The 18,248-nt window shown below is 45.1% G+C and overlaps 1 protein-coding gene across 1 annotated transcript; it reads left to right on the plus strand.

The window, feature by feature from the left end:
- The first annotated feature begins 616 nt into the window (after positions 1-616).
- Positions 617-17,748, plus strand: LOC149358801 (solute carrier organic anion transporter family member 74D-like). Its single transcript, XM_089570992.1, has 9 exons — positions 617-1,570; positions 2,207-2,293; positions 3,611-3,817; positions 7,515-7,679; positions 10,147-10,345; positions 11,971-12,100; positions 12,674-12,858; positions 14,397-14,461; positions 16,039-17,748. The coding sequence occupies exons 1-9, from the start codon at positions 856-858 to the stop codon at positions 16,365-16,367; spliced, it is 2,082 nt and encodes a 693-aa protein (XP_089427118.1). The 5' UTR covers positions 617-855; the 3' UTR covers positions 16,368-17,748.
- The last annotated feature ends 500 nt before the right edge of the window (positions 17,749-18,248 follow it).

Here is an 18,248-nt window from a genome sequence, read left to right on the forward strand (position 1 = left end):
GGAGTGGACAGCGAAAGGGACGAAATGCGTAACGCCGGTTTCCGTCAAGTGGGTGAGTTCGGGGAAGCCGTCGTAGATAGGGGTTAAAGCACATGCTGCATAGGACGTAGCTGGGTCGGATTCGCAAGTGCAAGGATCCTGCCTACGTGGTGTTGCAATGCACCAAAGACTACATGCATACACTCACGTGGTAGCGTATTGATAAGCTGGATGAATGTTACCAATTAACAAAACCGACTGATCAAAGGGAGTATCCGAGGGTGAACAAGGAACTGAGAGAAGCTCTTTCTGGTTAGAGGAGTGGCTGGGTGCCTAAGTTCGCCTTTCATACGGATTCATTGCTGTTTAGAGGTTCTGTCAAACTGTTCACATATGCTACAGGTCTACTGCAGATGCGGCTTCAGAACTACAGAAGTATTAATAGGCTTAGTTTTTTTTTAATTATCCTGCTGCTCCCTACAAAAACAAAACCTAACAGAGCAGGAGAGGTAAAAAAAGGCGGTCACTGTCAGAACTATCGAGAGCGTCTGCCGGCGACATCACAAGGTTCCGTATCTCCCTCTTTGCACGTGTTTTCCAGGTTATCTACAAGACACGCAGTGGTGTTTTCTCAGTCGGAAGCTTTGGCTTAGATGATCGGTATCTGAAACTAGGCGCCGCCTATTCTGCCGACACTTGAATGGCTACGGAACCTGTGCCGCGCCCGCAGACAAAACACTTCGCCAGTCAGACAGCGCATTGGACCCTTCGAGGTGACATCGCCTAAGTTCTCCTCTACCAAGGTGTCCCTATTACATAAAATTCACCTTGATGCTAAGAATTTTGTTTTACTGACACAACGACAGCTATCAGCTCATGTCTCTCAAAGAATCCAGGTTCGAAGCCGTGCCGACGAAAGAGCCCAGAGATGAGGAAGGCAAACGGCCTGAGACAGATCCCGATTTCATGTGCGGTTGCTTAGGATATCGGCCTCCATGGCTTCAGCGATTTGGCAAGGCTTACTATTTCCTCATTTGCTACTCGCTGTTCGGTATCTTCCAAGGTGCGCTGAAAGCGTACCTGTACGGCTGCGTTTCAACTATAGAGAGGAAGTTCGGCCTTACTGCCAAGACAGTGGGCGTCATTCTCATCGCTGACAACATCAGTGCGCTCTTCGCTAGCCTGCTGATCGGATATTATGCCACAAAGATTAGCAGGCCCAAAATTATCACCTTCGGAGTTTGGGTGTCCGTGCTGGCGTGTTTCTTCAATGTGCTGCCGTACCTCATCTACGGTCCGGGGTTCGTAAGCCACACAGGAGATGTGTCTTCCACGATAGCAGACGCCGGATCACTTCACGGACTGAGGAATCCGAAGACAAAGCTCAAATTCTGCACACAAGGTGAAGACGACATTAGCAATGAGTCCAGTTTTGTCAAAGACGAGACGCAAGCCCCCACAGCCATTGTGGCCGTATCCCTGCTGTTTTTAGCCAACTTTCTCAGTGGTATTGGAGGCACGACATTCTATATATCAGGGTCAACGTACACTGACGACAACGTCAAGAAGAAGGACTCTCCTGTCTACTTCAGTAAGTGACCTCACAACGTTTCGTTATGTCCTGCGCGTTGCCGTAGTGAGATCATAGCAGTCGGCATGGGCTGTATTTTAAAGAGGATGTGTGCCATCACTTTATGTCGTTCGAACAAATGAAAGTTTCTGCAAAAGGTCGAATTTTTTAAATGAGCAACAAAATGAGGTCCTTCGAGGTCTAACTGAAATGTGTCTTCTAGGAAAAACAAGAAGAATTTTAAAGGGGTACAGCGCTCCCTTGTAGACGAAACTTTTTATTCATGACCCCTGTGAGTATCAACTCTTTTATGGAAGGCTTAAGTTTGGGACTATGCAATGTGTAGGATTGGGTGTCAGACCACATATGTTGCCGTTCTTGTAACTAGCTGTAACTAACTGTAACTAACTGTAGCGCATGATTGGGCTCAATGACTGCAGTGAAAAAACTGTCGAGATAGATACTGCTGACGTGATCATTGCATTGCATGCAGAAGCTGAGATGGAACTCATCGGAGTTCTAGTTTACGATGATAAATATTGTTCGCGGTCAGATATGTACAAAGTTATGGCCGCATTACACAAACGCGTAGAAAGCATTCGTTCATGCATAACATGGAGCAAAGTGCAGTTTTGAGTGATTGCGTTTTCTGCGCAGGTTTGATCATGGCGTTGCGTCTCGTCGGTCCTATGCTCGGATACGTGTCCGCATCAGTTTGCCTAAGTATATACGAGTCGCCATTCGGTAAGCGAGTTTTTCTGAACACACCCGTATTTCTTGCGACTGTACCTCTGTTTTCGGTAGCTGCGCAATGCTGGTCTGTACCTTTCATTAGGTGCTGCCTGGAAAAAAAAAATATTAGCGTAATGGTAACAGAGTTTAACACTGCTCTTTCACAGAGGAGGAAATTGGGCTTATGATAGTCAAAAAAGTACTTTTGATTAATGCAGAGAATGCGTATAAGACAGCGTCAAACGGAGAGATACGTTGTTTCAGATGTACGGTGCACGTGTGATCTGAATCAGACATAGCTTGCTGGGCTTGTTTGCGTGATTAACCTTCCATGGCTCAAGTGGCACAGCTTATAATAAAACAAACAAACAAAGGGAAAATAAAAAAACAGCTCACTCTGTGTGAAAGTAACCTAACTATGAAAAGATCTTAAGTACTAAAGTCTGAAACCGGATGTATTATGTTCAGAAAGCAGTGGTTTACTGGGTTTACTCCTTCGGTGACGCTATTTGTTATACCCTAGATTAGGGCCATGAAGCCGATGCATTCAGGAGTAAAAACTTGCGATACGCATTTTTGAACACTTTCATGAGAGATTTAGCAAAAAAGTTCCTTCCTGAATGCTTTACCGTTTTTATGAAGGAGCGAGGTGTCGAGAAAGCACCGTTTTCCGCTGTTTCAGTACACTAATTCGACGTAGTCGCTATTGTTCAGCAAAGTGTAAGACGACAAGATAATATAGTGACGACACCTGTGCCAGTAAATGAGAAATTGTTTGTAATACGGTATGGACGAGGAAGGATAGCAGTTTGTTTAGGCTGAGCAGTAAACATATATACCTCGAAGGGCTCACCCTATCTCGCCCCATAAAGTCGAATGTCGTAGAGAATTTATGTGTGCGCCTTTCCTCACTGCCACACAAATGCTCAAATAAATTACGTTTTCTTTGTTTACATTTGTTGTTTTAGCGTGTTTCTTCTTTAGAGAAGAACATGAAGACAATTTTTCCAGAGCACCACCTTGCTCTTTCCAAAATAGAGTTCTAACAATCTAATTTCTTGTCATCTCCGTGTTACACTCTGCACTTCATGCCAACAACGTCTGCTTCACCGTTAAAAAATAGTTATATAGAGAAAACAATGGAAACCTAACAGTGGTCTAGGAGTTTATCATTTTGTGGCAGCCTTAGAACAGTTCAAAAACCGGTGGAGGCGAGTAGAGGCCGCTCAGGAAATCTTGTATTGCGTTCTCTCTTTTTAAACACGAAAATGGTCGCCTAACCTACAAATATATGCCTTTGGTTTCTCCTGGCTGTCGTGTGGACAACAGAGAACCCGGGCATCGGCCGCACGCACCCGAACTGGATCGGCGCCTGGTGGATGGGCTTCGTCATTTGGGGTGGTGCCATGGCGTTGATGTCAGTGCCCATGGCTCTGTTTCCCAAGCATATTCGGAGGAGCTCTGTGTATGCAGCTCCAGGGATCAAGAAGGCAGAGCCCAAGTCACTTGGGGAGAAGATAGTCAACGACGCACGTGGTGAGCACACAATACAAGTCGGCGATTGACGCATGCGGCGACGTTTCCAAGTAAAGTTTCACCGCTGTGGTGGCCTATGCATTTGAGAATATGCCTCTTAGGCGGGAAGTGTGAAGCCCGATCCCCAGTGCAGCAGCGTACCAACCAGTCTGCCAATAAGCTGAACCTCGTTATAAAAAGTTGAAGGGGCCAGGGTATTACTTCGTTATAGCCGCAGCTTCGTTATAGCCCGTGTTGACCGAGCTTCGAAGGGGGATTGTGATTCCTTTCGTTATTTCCAATATTTCGTTAAAACGAGGTTCGACAGTAATTACAAGTGCTGGGTTTCTTGTAGTGCTGGGCTTCTCTGCCGCGAAACCTATGTGGAGGATCAACCATAAGGGGTGACTTGCTTGCCAAAATGGGTCCTTGATTTCCCCTCGTCTATACCAGAGACACCGTACCATAGCCCTCTTCTACCACGATACCATTGTGCCATTTATTCCAAATCACCATTACTATAATGCATATAGGTCTCCTCATCTTGTTTTTACAGTTTAGCGGCTCGCCAGTTTGTCTCTCAGTCGACAGCCGGCTCGCAGAATTTTTGGGCTGTACAAGTTTCGAAAGAGGGTTCTGAAGTTAATAATGACGCCATTGGCCGTACGAGCCTGGTAAACTCAGACACCGTCTATCACTTTGGGCGTTAACTATTCGCAGTGTCATTGCATCTATACTCTCTGTCTTTATATCCTCACTGGAAAGCCGACAGGAGCTAAAAAAAAAGGGGGAAGGTGGTACGCAAGTACATGTACAAAATATCTCCCTTTCCGAGAGCCACGGCAAGAGGCAATACTTGTATCCACTAACCTTCGCATTGGCGCTTATGCCTTGGACTGGTATTTGAAAGGAACAACAATCGTAATTTTTTACTGCTTTTACAAATCTGGAATACGGAAAGCAACATGGAATTCTGGGAAACAAAATCACATCTTTAAGCTGTGAGCATTTCTATGGCCTATTTCTATGGCCTCTTTTCAACTCCTTAACATCTGTTCCGTACCGTTGTTTTCCCTGCTAGAACACATATTAGCTTTGTCCGCAGAATGTGTCTGAACATAAGCGGGAGAAGTCCGTGCTTTCTCATAAACTGTTGAGAAATTATTTAAGAGTAACCCATTTTTAAAAGAACATCAATTTGAAAGGCAGAACTTAAGAGGAAATTTTAGAAGCGTTCGATATTAGGAACAAGGAGCAGGCCAACATCATCATCACCATCATTATCATGAGCCTGACTGCGCCCACTGCAGGGCAAAGGCCTCTCCCATGCCTCTCCAGTTAACCCTGTCCTTCGCCCGCTGCGGCCACCGTATCCCCGCAAACTTCTTAATCTCATCCGCCCACCTAACTTTCTGCCGCACCCTGCTACGCTTGCCTTCTCTTGTAATCCACTCCATTATTCTTAATGACCATCGGTTATCTTGCCTTCGCATTACATGCCCTGCTCAAGCCATGACAAAAATAAATCATTATTGTTACATTTTCGCTGTTCTGTGAAATGCATAACTGCTTTAATTACAACTGATTTTACCTGTTCCAATTAGCTGGAAACATAACTTCTCATGTCCATTAGCATAAGTGTTTGACAGCAGTGTTGTGCTAAGTTGTGAATGTTAAACGCATGCACAATTAACACACACCCCCACACGCACGCACGCACCTTATATATTGAAAAGGTAAACATGTCTTTTGCAGTAACAGTATAGGGAGCCAAGGAGAAGGCCGTTTGCATATTACAGTGACTGTGCAAATTGCTTGGGAAAGGCTGCAAGTGCAATCATTTTTTTTTTCTCGGTCAGCAGTGCAAAAACACTGAAGTGTGCTATTTTGAATAACTGACTAAAAATTTTAAGTATGCAATCGTAACTATTTTAAAAAGTGGGATTATGCCGATAGTAACTAAGGACGATTGTTAGCAGCCTGTACTGCAGTGTGGCCCGATCAAGAATTCGCAGTAAGAATTGCGTCGTCGCAGCGAAATCGTCTGGGCAGCGTAACTTTCAGAGCAGGCAGCATTCTGTTATTTTGGGGCCGGAAATCACGGTCCGTTGTGAGAACGTATCGTCGAACGGGGACGCGATGTGACGCGTTTTTCAATCTCTTTGGTAGAAATGATCCAAACACGTATCGTTTCCGACGGCATCGCTTCAGATGAGCAGACTACCTTCGATCTTGCAAAGTTTTGTCGCGAATTGTTTCGCGGCCGTCAGGGTCGTCTGAACCGAGATTCGTGCCGTTCCAGCCCGAATCACAGCCGACCACGAGTCTACCTTCGACGAAAATCCCGCAGCAAAAGAAACGTTGACGCAACGGATATTGTCTTCAATACGCCGCATTTAATATGGGTAATTTCTGCCGCAAGATATCTGCGTGTTTCGCTACAAACACATGCCTGTACCGCTGCAGGCGATTAGGCGGGCGGCACTGCCGGGAGCGCCAATCGGAACGTTCGAACCATCCGTCTCGTCCGCCAGCAGCAAAAGTGATCGTACAACACCATTCCGCCCCACGCCCGAGCGGAGGCTGAAAGCGAGCGGTTCGCTCGCTGGCGGATCCGCCCGAAAAACGATCGTACAACGACCTTAAGCGGACAGCCGAAGCAGTTGAAATTGTTAAAAATGTAACACACGATTTCTCGGGAATTCATGATATCAACTTTTAAAAGAAGTGCAATAACTTTCCTTTTTAGAGTCTCAGTATGCGCATCTGCTTCAGACATTTTTCACATTGTGAATAAAACTCGTACCACAAATAAACCAAAAGCAGTTTCGCCACCAAGTACTCCTCGAGGAGCTCTGGAAGACGTCCGTGCGCACTCCCCTGCTGCGAACGCAAAGGCACCGCGAAGTGTGTAACCTCATCCAGCTAGTTTCACCATCGACAAATCAAAGAGGAATTATCGGACCGCTTCTTCAAAAGGTGCTCATGCGATCGAACCCACCTTGAGTTTTGTCTTTTTTTTTCCCTAGCTCGCTGCGTTGTCCTTAACTTAAGCTGAACCCTCTTTGTTAGCCTCCACGTTTCTGCCCCATAGGTGAGTACCGGTAAGATACAGCTGTTGCATACTTTTCTTTTGAGGAGAAAGCCATGGCCTACGAACCCAGCAATTCTGGGCAGAAGCATGTTTGAGCGGGAAACTTTTTATGAATGCAATTTTTTCATATAATGTAAGATTTCACTATAGCAATCGATGTATCACCGGACGGCAGTCGATTTTTTTTTTCGATGAATGTTTTTGCTATCGTCAAAAGCGCTCCCCATTCGTTTTCTACGGGAGTCTTAACTCTTCAATGCGATGAGTGGAAACCCTTTAAGACAAAGATTTTGCAACATATCAGAATAATGGGCCGTTATCTTTAACATTTTTATAAAAGTATCTTACAATTTTCGAATTTTCAAAGTTTTGGTCCTAAATTCTTGGGCATGTGAAGAGGATAGGGTCCCAACGCCTAGTTAGCATTTCCAATTTTGGAGTTCTTTGAGTTCGTTTTTCGCATCGCTGTTTTTCAAGGCGGTAAATGTGTGAAATTTTGAAGAATAAAATCTGTAGTTGGCGGCCACCTGCTGCTTTTTGACCTTGTTCTCGTTTTTGCTCATATCATACGTTTCAAGATACGTCCGGTCAGTTGAATCGGGCAGAAGTTTTGCTTGTTCGCAGATTTCAAGATTGCTGTGAGCCGCCTCTTCAAGAATCCTGTATTGGTATGGAAGATGGTGACGCTTGTCTTCATCGTCAACGGCATTGGCGGCTACCTTAGCATGTTCCCGAAATACGTCGAGAACCAGTACCGCGTCTCGGCGTCAAAGGCCAGCCTTTTTACAGGTCAGTGAAAGGAAAAGTCTTACTTGCGTAACCTGTTTTCCCTCATTATAAACACCAGATACGAGATATAGATACACAGAGAAATGCAAGTTATCCCAACTCTGTTTGAGTGCGTTGAAAGTTACACTAAGAAACAGAGGCATGCATGAACAACATCGGATTCCGCACCTTACTGGCATATGAGGCGTTCTTGTTACTATTGCCGAAGTTGCTTTTCTCATTGAAGGTATTGTGGTGGGTTTTCTATTTTGCCCATCCTGATGCTCAGCTTGCGCATTTGTAATTTCGCTACTGACAACCTCGAAAGGTTCGCTTTTACCGTGCGATACTGCGCTTGGAAGCCTGACCGCGTTATACCAGATGCAAGAGGCGCAGCTTATTGAGCGCTGTCGTGAAAGGCCCAAAACGTTTCACTGGGCAGAAAAACTTCCTCGTGAGGTTACGGGCCACGTACTGTGATGTGTGTACTCGGTACTTTAAAAGAAATAATGTCGGTCTCATAGCTTAGCTGTGTGAAAAAAAAAAAAAAATTGGATATTTGAATGTAAGAGATAAGTCGAAGGGTTCTAAATATGCAGCTTCGAGGTGCAATAGCATATTTTTGAAGTCTGTTCCAGGTGAGAAAAGAATTTTGACAAAGTGAGTGTATCTATTACGAAAGAGGACAATACAGCCGAACCCAGATATATCGAACTCGGAGGGTATCGCGAAATAGTTTGATAGCTTATAAATCATTCGTAAGGTCGAAACTAGAATTTGCGTCGCCCATCTGGAATCCTCATCAAGCCTATCTGATCAATGCCCTCGAATCTGTTCAGAATCGCGCTGCTCGTTTCATTCATTCATCCTACTCTTATGACATCAGTGTTTCGTCCTTAAAAGCAGCATCCGGATTATCACCCTTATCGCTCCGCCGTCGCATTGCCAGCATGTCTTTATTTCACATATTCTTCCACAGCCCTATGCACATCGCACCTTATATTCTTCCACCCGCACGCATATCTCACCGCACCAGCCATCACCTACAAGTTGCCAGTCCACGATCACGCACCGTCACTTTCTCTAATTCCTTCTTTCCTCGTGCAGCCGCAGACTGGAACGGCCTTCCAGACAACGTTGCCATCATCACTTGTCCAAGTCTTTTAAGTGATAATGTCGAAACTTTCCTTTTATTGTGAATTTGTACTTTTATTCTTGCCACCCCTTATGTAACACCCCTTTTAAGGGGCCTTTAAGGTAATAAAATGAAATGAAAATTAAATGAATATCCGTAATTATGTGGATGAAAAATGGCAGTAGTTAAGCTTACCTGTCACCTAGAAGGAAGAATAGAAATGAACGCCCGGCTATAGGGCCGCCTGTGGGCTTTGGTTAGTTATGTTGGCTCTGCCGCTTGACGGCAATGTGACGTTGAAAAAGTACGAGGCTGAAGGCCATCCCATAGCACACCCCAAGTTTACCTTGACGCGCGGTTGCTGCCAGCAGGTACCCAAAGCCGCGCAGCCAACGTTTCTGCGCGTGCGAAAAGTGATCCAAGTACGTAGTTAGAAGAATCGTCACTTGCGAGTGCGCGTTACGTCGTTCGATACATCAAATGACCAGCGAAATTGGAGTTCGATATGCAACGCGACTGTGCTACACTTTTACAAATAATTTTCAAGGAGATAATTTGTGTGTTCGATGTAGCAAACCATTCGAAATGTACGGTTTCGATATATCTGGGACCAGCTTCAATTCAAATGCTAACAGTACTTGACATCAATACAATTTAAAAACGGAAAAGAAAGACAAGAAAATTTAGGGCATTCACTTGCCTAGCCAAGAGTGAAGCGGTCTTTTTTCTCAATGATATATTCCTCGCTGCTACAGATCGCGTTATTGAGCGATTGTTCATACACACAGGTATCTTAAAAGCGTACGTATGGCTTTTACTCAGGTCAGGCCCTTTAATGCTGCATTAATATTTTTTACCACTTTCGTATTTTGTGGTTGGTGGCCCCCCACCGCGTCCATTCATAAACAATAAGACCACAAAAAAGAATTAGGGGGTGGGTTAAACAAACGAGAAAAACATTAACAAAACATCCGATAAGCCGGCTGCTCTGCACATAAAGGAAAGAGAGAAGCTTTAAGCAAATAACCCCAACATCAAGAGAGAAATTGAGGGCCTTGATCAGTACAAGAGGTGCTAATTTCGGCGGCATGTATGTCGATTGTGTCGCGAACCTTTTGACAGGTTTGCCTCTTCTATTATCTTTGTCATTCTGCGCTTTCAGGCGACATTATGGGATTTTTATTTCGTTGCGCGTAACTTGCCTTCATTTCTCACTGTAGTGAGCATCCTGCGAGAGTGTTCATTTGTTTGCTTACGCTTTTCTTCCACACCTTTTGTCTTCCATGCTCTGACTTTTATCCGTCGCGGATGATTTCTAAGGGGTACATGTAAAACCCGATACATAATGTGCAGGCCCCACAAAGGTCCTCGCTATGATGGTCGGACTCTTCCTGGGCGGTATAATCATTCGCTTCTGGAAGCCCGGGGCCCGAACGATCAGCTTACTAGGAGCCTTGGGTGACTTCCTAAACCTGTCCTTCCTCTTCGCGGGCATCTTCCTCGGCTGTTCTGGTTGGCAACTGGCCGGCACAAGTATGGACAGCGATGGCAGGTACTGTGTTCGGGTGTCCTCTTGGGGTGTCCTTGAACCACACCTTTGTCGTGCAATAAAAAACGGCTTGGAAAATATAAGCGCCTTGACAGCAATTGTATCCAGTGTTCCCAACATGAATTTAGTGCACTCAAAATTTTGCCTACTTATGTAAGTTTCCAATTAAAAGCAACCACTCGAGCATCTGTTAGTTCACGCAATGTCCGCTGGAACCAGAACCTCAGTTCTAATAAACTGGAAGACCCAATTCAGAAGAGTTCGAATTAACAAGATCTCAGTGTACAACATTTATACTTTGTTTTTGTTCTCGACCTACTCCTTCGTATTAAGGCCGTGGTGAACGCTGTTGCTCACGGAGCCGCGGCTCTTCTCGCTCTCTTGAGAGGTGGCGCTGTGGGCGGTGTGGGTTAGTGCAAGTGACTGCCCTGAACGGGTAGGTCCACCCGGCTCGGAGGCTCACTGGCTATGGCGTTTGCCATCTGGCCCCAAGGTCTCGTGTTCAATACCACTCGAGGGGATGCATTTGATGGAGGCGAAATGCAGAAGACGTCCGTGCATGGTGCGATGTCAGTACACTTAGAGTACCCCAAGCGGACTAAATTTATCTGCAGTATCTACAGCAGTGCGCCTTATAGTCAGCAGTGTTCTTTTGTCATGTAAAAATCCGTGCACTTTTATCCAAACAGCATGTACTCTGCAAGAATTTTTATGCTGACTGGACGGAAAGGCGCTGCTAAAAGGGTGGATTGAGGGAGGGCAAAAGGGAACTGGAATGGGCTGGAGGAAATGCGCCCAGTTGTGACCATGCGGTAAGCGGACGATAAATGCAAATAAATGAACTGGATGATAATAATAAGTGCCTATATGTCATCATTTTCGGAAATTCTTTTTGGAACCGGAGAGACCAATTGCATGTTTCGGCCGCTCGAAAATAACCAGCGCCACAATTCTACGCTCTCAGAGACCAAGAGATTAAGAAAGAAAGACAAAGAAAGGGCTTGCAGCCCATTAAAATTTGAACGTTGGACCTATCGTTGTTGCAGTTTCCATGTCATGATAGTAGTGACACGCGTTATGACTTCTATGCCTTTGCTCGGTTTAGCAGCATAATGTGAAAAGAGCGTTTTCAGTAGATACTTTATTGCATCACTGCAGAGGTTTGAGAGTTGGGAAAAATACATTACAACACTTTTTATTTTGTGTAAATTTCAGCAATAAGATGGTGAGACGCGTATTTCTTATTCAAAGGCGTTCAGATCTTGCCTAGAGGATTGCCTGTAATGCATTTGAAGCGCAGTAACAGGGGTGGACGTAACGTACCTTAGAAAAGTGAGTTAAGCGAACTGCGTATTCTGCAAGATCCCAAGACGAAGTTCGTAGGTTTCGGACTATTGTCATGAGAGAAAGTTACGTTTCGGGAGTGCAGTGGCTGCAGTGCTACAAGGGAGCGGTATTGCTTCCGATGGCTACCGTCAGTGGCTATAAGCCTCTCGGTTTCCCGACGCGGCAATATGCCCTCAAACAGTAGAATTCTGCAAGATGACTGATTTAATGGTAAATTTTTAGTCAAGCGCTATTTAAGAGCTGGGGTATATTTCGGTCTTTGAATGCATTTCTGTGCGCAGGCTCTCCCTGAGCAACCCGTGCAACGAGAACTGCTCCTGCCCTACGGGCCGGTTCCAGCCAGTCTGCCATGTCGCCGAGCGGGCTACCTACTTCTCACCCTGCGCAGCAGGATGCGTAGACCGTGGAAACGTGAGTGAAGAAAAAAAAAAAACAGGAAAATTTTATCTCGGTACACATAGAACATCGTTGAGGGACTCACTTTTTAACGCTTTTTTTTTTGTCCGCGGTGCTTCACAAGTTGTATATAAGGGAGAAGTACATATTTCCATGTAAATAAAGTTGTTGTTCAGCCGAGTTTAGGAGCAAGCAATGTTTTTGCAGAATATGTAGTTCTTGATTGCAGTAAACGCTTAACTGGTACTTGTAGTATAAAGGGCTGAAGTGGTGCTATAAAAGGGTTAATGACGCCCCGCGTGAAATAAAGAGGACGGAATTGACATGGTGAGGACATGCAATGCGCAGAATAGATAGCCGTTGGTCAGTTAGGGCAACAGAGTGGATTGCAGTCGAAGGTAAACACGTCAGCTGGTGGCAGAAAATCAGCTGCACAGATGTGATCAGGGAAACTGCAGGGACAGATATAATTGCTGCTGAATGAGAGGCACTTTTGTCCAGCTTTGGCCGCGACCGGGTGTAATGATGCTGGTTGGATAAATAATTGCTTTTATGGCTGAAACAAGGACTCCGCTTTGTACTTCGCAGGGTTCGATGGCATGTGCCTGCATAGCGGGAAGCGCAAGCACGCAGCTGGAAAGTGTGCTGCCCACGACCGCCAATGGCTTCTGCGATTTCCCGTGCAAAAATTTGTTCGTTTTAGTCCTGTTGATCAGCCTAGGAAAGCTCATATCGCAGCTGTCTCGAGTGGGGCTCACACTGATCACGCTAAGGTAAGGTTTCGTTTTTGGAACTTTTATTGCAAAAAGTTGTGAAACTTGTGAGGCATTGAATGCCGAACTTCCATAAAAATAAAAACATCCAAGAACATTGAAACTGACTCAAATACCGTTCAGTGATGTGCATCATGCTGCGATGATACCGCGCTGACCGCACAGCTCTGTGGACGTTCGAGAGCGCAGCATAAAGCTGCCAGCTCTGCCTTATTTGTTTGAAGAAACGCAGCATTTGACTCAGCAAACTAAAGTTTTCCAATAAATAGCATTGGAAACAAGCTAGTAGATCATGCATGAACGTGAGTTATTTTTCACTGTCAGCTAGCGACTCCTATTAGCAGGCTCCTCGCTCATCTATCTTCTGAAATTCTCTTATCGCCCTTCAAACTTTACCAAGATGGAAATGCAGATATAGTTGGTTTGCTAGAGCCATTAATCAGGTGTACCTCGCTAATATTCACTGCCAAAGCCATGCCATGAAACGCAATTTCAAGGAGCCTTTGACTTCGTTCATACCCCTCTCTGTTAGTTGCGTCTCTTGTTAATCTCTTGCTTAGGAAGAGGAAAGTGCAGTTCACTGAGAAAAATAGAAGAATAGTAGCGGCGTCCTACATTTACGGCGCGCTTGAGTGGCCGAATAAAACTCAGCGCCGCTTTAATACGAGCCTGCTTTTTCTGCATGAATATAATTGCAGAATATGTACAAAATCGTTAACTGATGAACGAAAGAGGTGTGCACACTAGCGTTCCAGCGAACACGCAAATCATATCGCGGAATGCAGCAAAATATGTGTCGCGCAGATTGGACCTGAATGGAAAATTAAAGGGACATTTCTGCAATGTCAAAGCTATTACCAAACACTTTGACAATCACTGCCGGGGCAGCGGACGCGTCCGATATTCGCAATAACCGGGTGCTTCGGAGAGACGAAAACCTAACCGCGCGCGGGATCACTGAAGAGACCGAGATTAGGAGGCTAACGGCACAGTGTTTGTTGTGCTTTGATTCCTACGAATTTATTTCTCGGCTGCGATCAGCGTTTAAAGGAACTTTTATGTATTTTTCATTTCATTTTTTTTTTTGTCACAAAAATGGATTCAAAATGTGCTGTTGTTGCATTACTTTATGTTTTTGTTCATGTTACTCGTTTGTGATTTGAACGCTGAATGTTATTTTCTTGCTGTATATGTTTACACTTTTTTCACACATACACACTGTTCTCTTTGTTTATTCAGTGCTCTATGGACGACTTCTTCGATCGTAGGCGTTTTGATTGCTTTGACTATGAAGGCCCCCTGGTTTACCGCGTGTGTTGACCTACAAGTCCATTTGCTGGAGGCAGTTCTCAGCGCTTGTGAAAAGTTCTTGAAACGATCTTTCCGGGTATTAAAGCGCATAGTTTTGTCACCTTAGTCCTCTTTGAACTGTTCATCGCAGTTTATACACCTCCCTTGGTTTACCTGGGAAGCCACATATACTCTCCTATACCATAACATACGAAACTGTTTCAAGTTCAACGGGGCTCTTTTTGCAGGTGTGTGGACCCCGCAGACAAGGGTATGGCTGTTGGAATGCTTGCCGGGTGCCTTAATTTCCTCGGTAAGTAATGTACTCTTGCCACTCTCTTTTAATAACCTTTGCAAGTTTGAAGCGTTGTATAAATGAAGGAAGTGCTGTTAAGTTTGACAGTTAAACGTATTTGCTGTCCTGTGTGACAATTTGATGTCTGAAAGTCCCAGGAGCGCAGCTGCCGCTGACCATATATAAAATTGAAAAGAGTTAAACAGTGGGCTACGAGACGCGTGTGATGTACCGTGTATGCGACAATGGTTGTTAACGAACAAAGATTTAATGTTGACCAGCATGTGAAAACAGACAGCCTGCATGTCGTTAACTACACCTAGGTCAGAGATGGTCGCATACAGATATACTTGTAAGAACTTCAAATCAATTGACGTTGAGCGTGCGTCCACCGTTTTTCTCTTTCTTTGTCTTGAACTAGCAATTTCTAAAGGATGAACGACAAACAAGCACAGTTTTCTGCTTTGACTTGAAGAGCCTCCTATACGTTTTTCTGAATCTCTTTTTCGGCCCCAGAGACTTGTAAAATGGGTAAAACAAAAGCGACGTCGAGAATTGTCTTCTAGCTTGGTGAAATTCAGAAAGTTTTCGTAAAATATTTTGCAGAGGCAAGATCGTGCAACGCCATCATTGAGAAACAACTCTTTCGGGGAGGAAACAAAGAGCTGCACTGATTTTCCTCCTCGAGCGTTGTACATTTGAGGGGCATGGCGTCAAGAGCGCGACCTAATGAAGGCGCTCTTTCTATCTTTCTCTCTTCCGGTGTTCGTTCCCTCGCGCCATTCAAATTTATTATGAACCAACTTGGCCAACAGCAAGTACTTCTGCAACTATTACGCCGAGTACTATTATTACAACTAATGTTGACAGAGACATATTGAATACTTCCATAGAGATTGACACTGCCGCAAAGCTTTGTAGTGTTTATTTGTTCACGCTCAAAACCGCCAACAAGCGGCTTTATCACTTTGTTTCTGGCAAGACACGCTACCAGATTTATCTAGAATGTTTGTAGCCGCACGCAATTGGCTCTACGTTGATCGAGATTGTCGTCGACGTTTGCTGCGCCTTATCTCGAAAGTTATTGTCAGCTATAAATTGAGCACGGCTTAGAGCGGCGGTGATTGTGTTCTGCGATGACTACCGAGCACGTTTGTTGCTATCGCTGCCGTCATGGTGTTTTGTTCTTTGTGGGCGCTGGTCCACCCAATGAAGAGTATCTTTTCAGTGTGTTCCTGCTTAGTGGGCTTCCTCACCACACGGAACAATATCCTCAAAGCTACTCATATCTAAAGCTGTAGATATGAGTGCTTTTATAGATTAACGATAAAGAAAAACAATGTTTTATGGAAAATATGAAACCACAGAGATGACTGAGTTGCACTCCACCAAACTCTTACGCATCAAGTACGGGGTTAGAGCCACGGAGCTACCGATAATTCATCCTTTTCTTGAAAGGGGCACGTGTCCCTATTGCGCGTGTTTTACACAAATAAAAAATGCGCTGCCTTCCAAATTCGTACCGAACACTACGAATTAATACCTATACTTCGTAGAACCTCCGATTTATTCTCTTTTTTTTTCTTCTGCTTCAGGAGCCATTCCGTACCCGCTCATCTACACGGCCCTGTTTGACGCCACTTGCCTTGTGTGGGAAGATAGAGCTGGTCATCGGGCAAACTGCTCCTTCTACGATGCCGACAAACTGCGCATCGCCTACCACTCCATCACCATCGTGTTCATGGGACTCGGCCTGACGAGCCAGCTTATTTTGTCGTACTACGCCAAACGCGTCACCGACATGTACGGCGACGTGGACGCCCATGTTGAAGATGCAGCGGCTGCTAAGTTGGAGAACGGGGCGCTCGAGCTTGAAGGCATCACAGGTGCAGACTCAGAGAAGACGACGCAGAACAGTTTGTAACGTGAAATATACAGTCCCTTGTGCTCTCGGCAGAAAAAAGTGGAAGCGAGAAAGAGAATGTGGAAAGGAATAAAGAGAGAGGAAGAGTACAAAAGTTGAGTTGGTCGTGTAAGTGGAAAGCGTGACATTGTTGTGGGCTCATTGTGGTCAGTAAACTCAAAACGAGCCCCAGTATCCGACACAATAAAGTGTGAAGCTGAACACGCTTCGCTTCGACCGGGATTCGACGCCAGAAGTCGCGCTCAGTCCTAAGCCAAGAACTTTCGCACGAGGTTCGCCGATGCACTATTATGCTATCTTCATTCTGGTCGTCGGCGCAACTGAGTTCATGTATCGCAGATTCACAAAAACTCGGCCGTTCCATTAGCCCCGTTCCGCTATGTAAGCGTTAAAGCACTGAAAACCATATTATGGTCGTCAAATTTGGTTGTATTTTGTGATTCTCGTGACCGACTCCCCTGCATGCTCTTGCTGGTACTTTATGCCGTCATGCCGCGCGCACTTGGGCACGGCTCTCATGATGCGTGGGGCATACTAAGCATGTAATGGCTCCGTACGCTGTGAATTGGGCGCACGAAGAATATGCGCTGCAGTGCGTTGAGGGACCCTAACCCTTCTCAGGGGTGTTCACACGATGGCCAGCTCTTCTGAAGGCGAATCTTCTCATTGGTCGAAAGAATGAATACAGTGACCATGTATCAACCGTACCGCTACTTGAAATGCCATAACAGTGGTCGATTGGCAGAGGCGACGAATTCGACTGACACCGAAAGGCTTGTTTCACAGTTGCGAACGTGAATGCCGGCAGAGAGAACGACGTGCTGCGCATGAGAAATAAGAGCGACGAAGCCATGTCAACCAAATCCCATAGACGCCGTGGATCACAGACAATTTCAAGTAAGGGTACAACGCTGCTGTTGTCGTAGAAGGTAGTCCTACGCAGGACCATTCCCAGACCCCTCCTCCACAACAGCTAACTTTTCTGCTCACGACTGTTCATGTGCTATAAACAAACAAAATTCGAAGTTGAATGAAACTTTGGCCGTGGAGCTGTGCTTATTTCAAAGCGTTCCCATTTCCTTCGATAGCTCATTTTTGCTGCTGTTCAAAATGCAGAGCGAATGAAAGGAATGAAATCAGTATTTGGCACTCGGCTAGCCAATCGGCTCCTGGTCATATTTTTTTTTTCGCGCAAAAGTCTTCACAGTGAACTGGAGAGAGCAGCCCAAAGGCTAAGTACTATGTCCGAAACATGGCAATTACCGGACAGGAAAAAAGAGGGACTTGAAAGCCTTTGATTAGAGGTATTTATTCTTCAAGAACTATTAGATCAATGGCCGGCGCGTGTGCTACAAAGAGGACCAATCGTGGCGCTTGCCCGGCTTGCCCTACAAAATTTATACCAAATAAAATCTTGAGAAAAAACAGCGCTTGCAGACAAAGGACCAGAACAAGAAGGACACACAACTGGACACACACAGCGCAGTTGTGTGTCCTTCTTGTTCTGGTCCTTTGTCTGCAAGCGCTGTTTTTTCTCAAGATGTACCCCAACCAACTCGCCCAGCAACACACCTTGCTCAAATAAAATCGTCTCGGTTCATTTCAACATATTTTTATCCTATCGTGTGTTTAATGCGACTTGCAAGTTTGATGCTCCGAGTTGAATAGCATTAAAAAGGTTAGGAACCATTTATGTTCACTTTGTATTATATCGAAACGGTACAAATTGTCCGCTAATACAAGACAAGGATAACAAATTATTTCTTGATCTCACTTCTCCTTCTGTTTGCGAGCACGAGGATCTTTTCGAGGAAAACACCTGAGCAACGAGAAGGAAAGAAACACAATGGCTGATCACGTGACCGGCAGCAAAGAGCATCT

Source organism: Amblyomma mixtum, chromosome 2 (genome assembly GCF_055824585.1).
Source record: "Amblyomma mixtum isolate Tamu chromosome 2, ASM5582458v1, whole genome shotgun sequence".
Lineage (NCBI taxonomy): Eukaryota > Metazoa > Arthropoda > Arachnida > Ixodida > Ixodidae > Amblyomma > Amblyomma mixtum.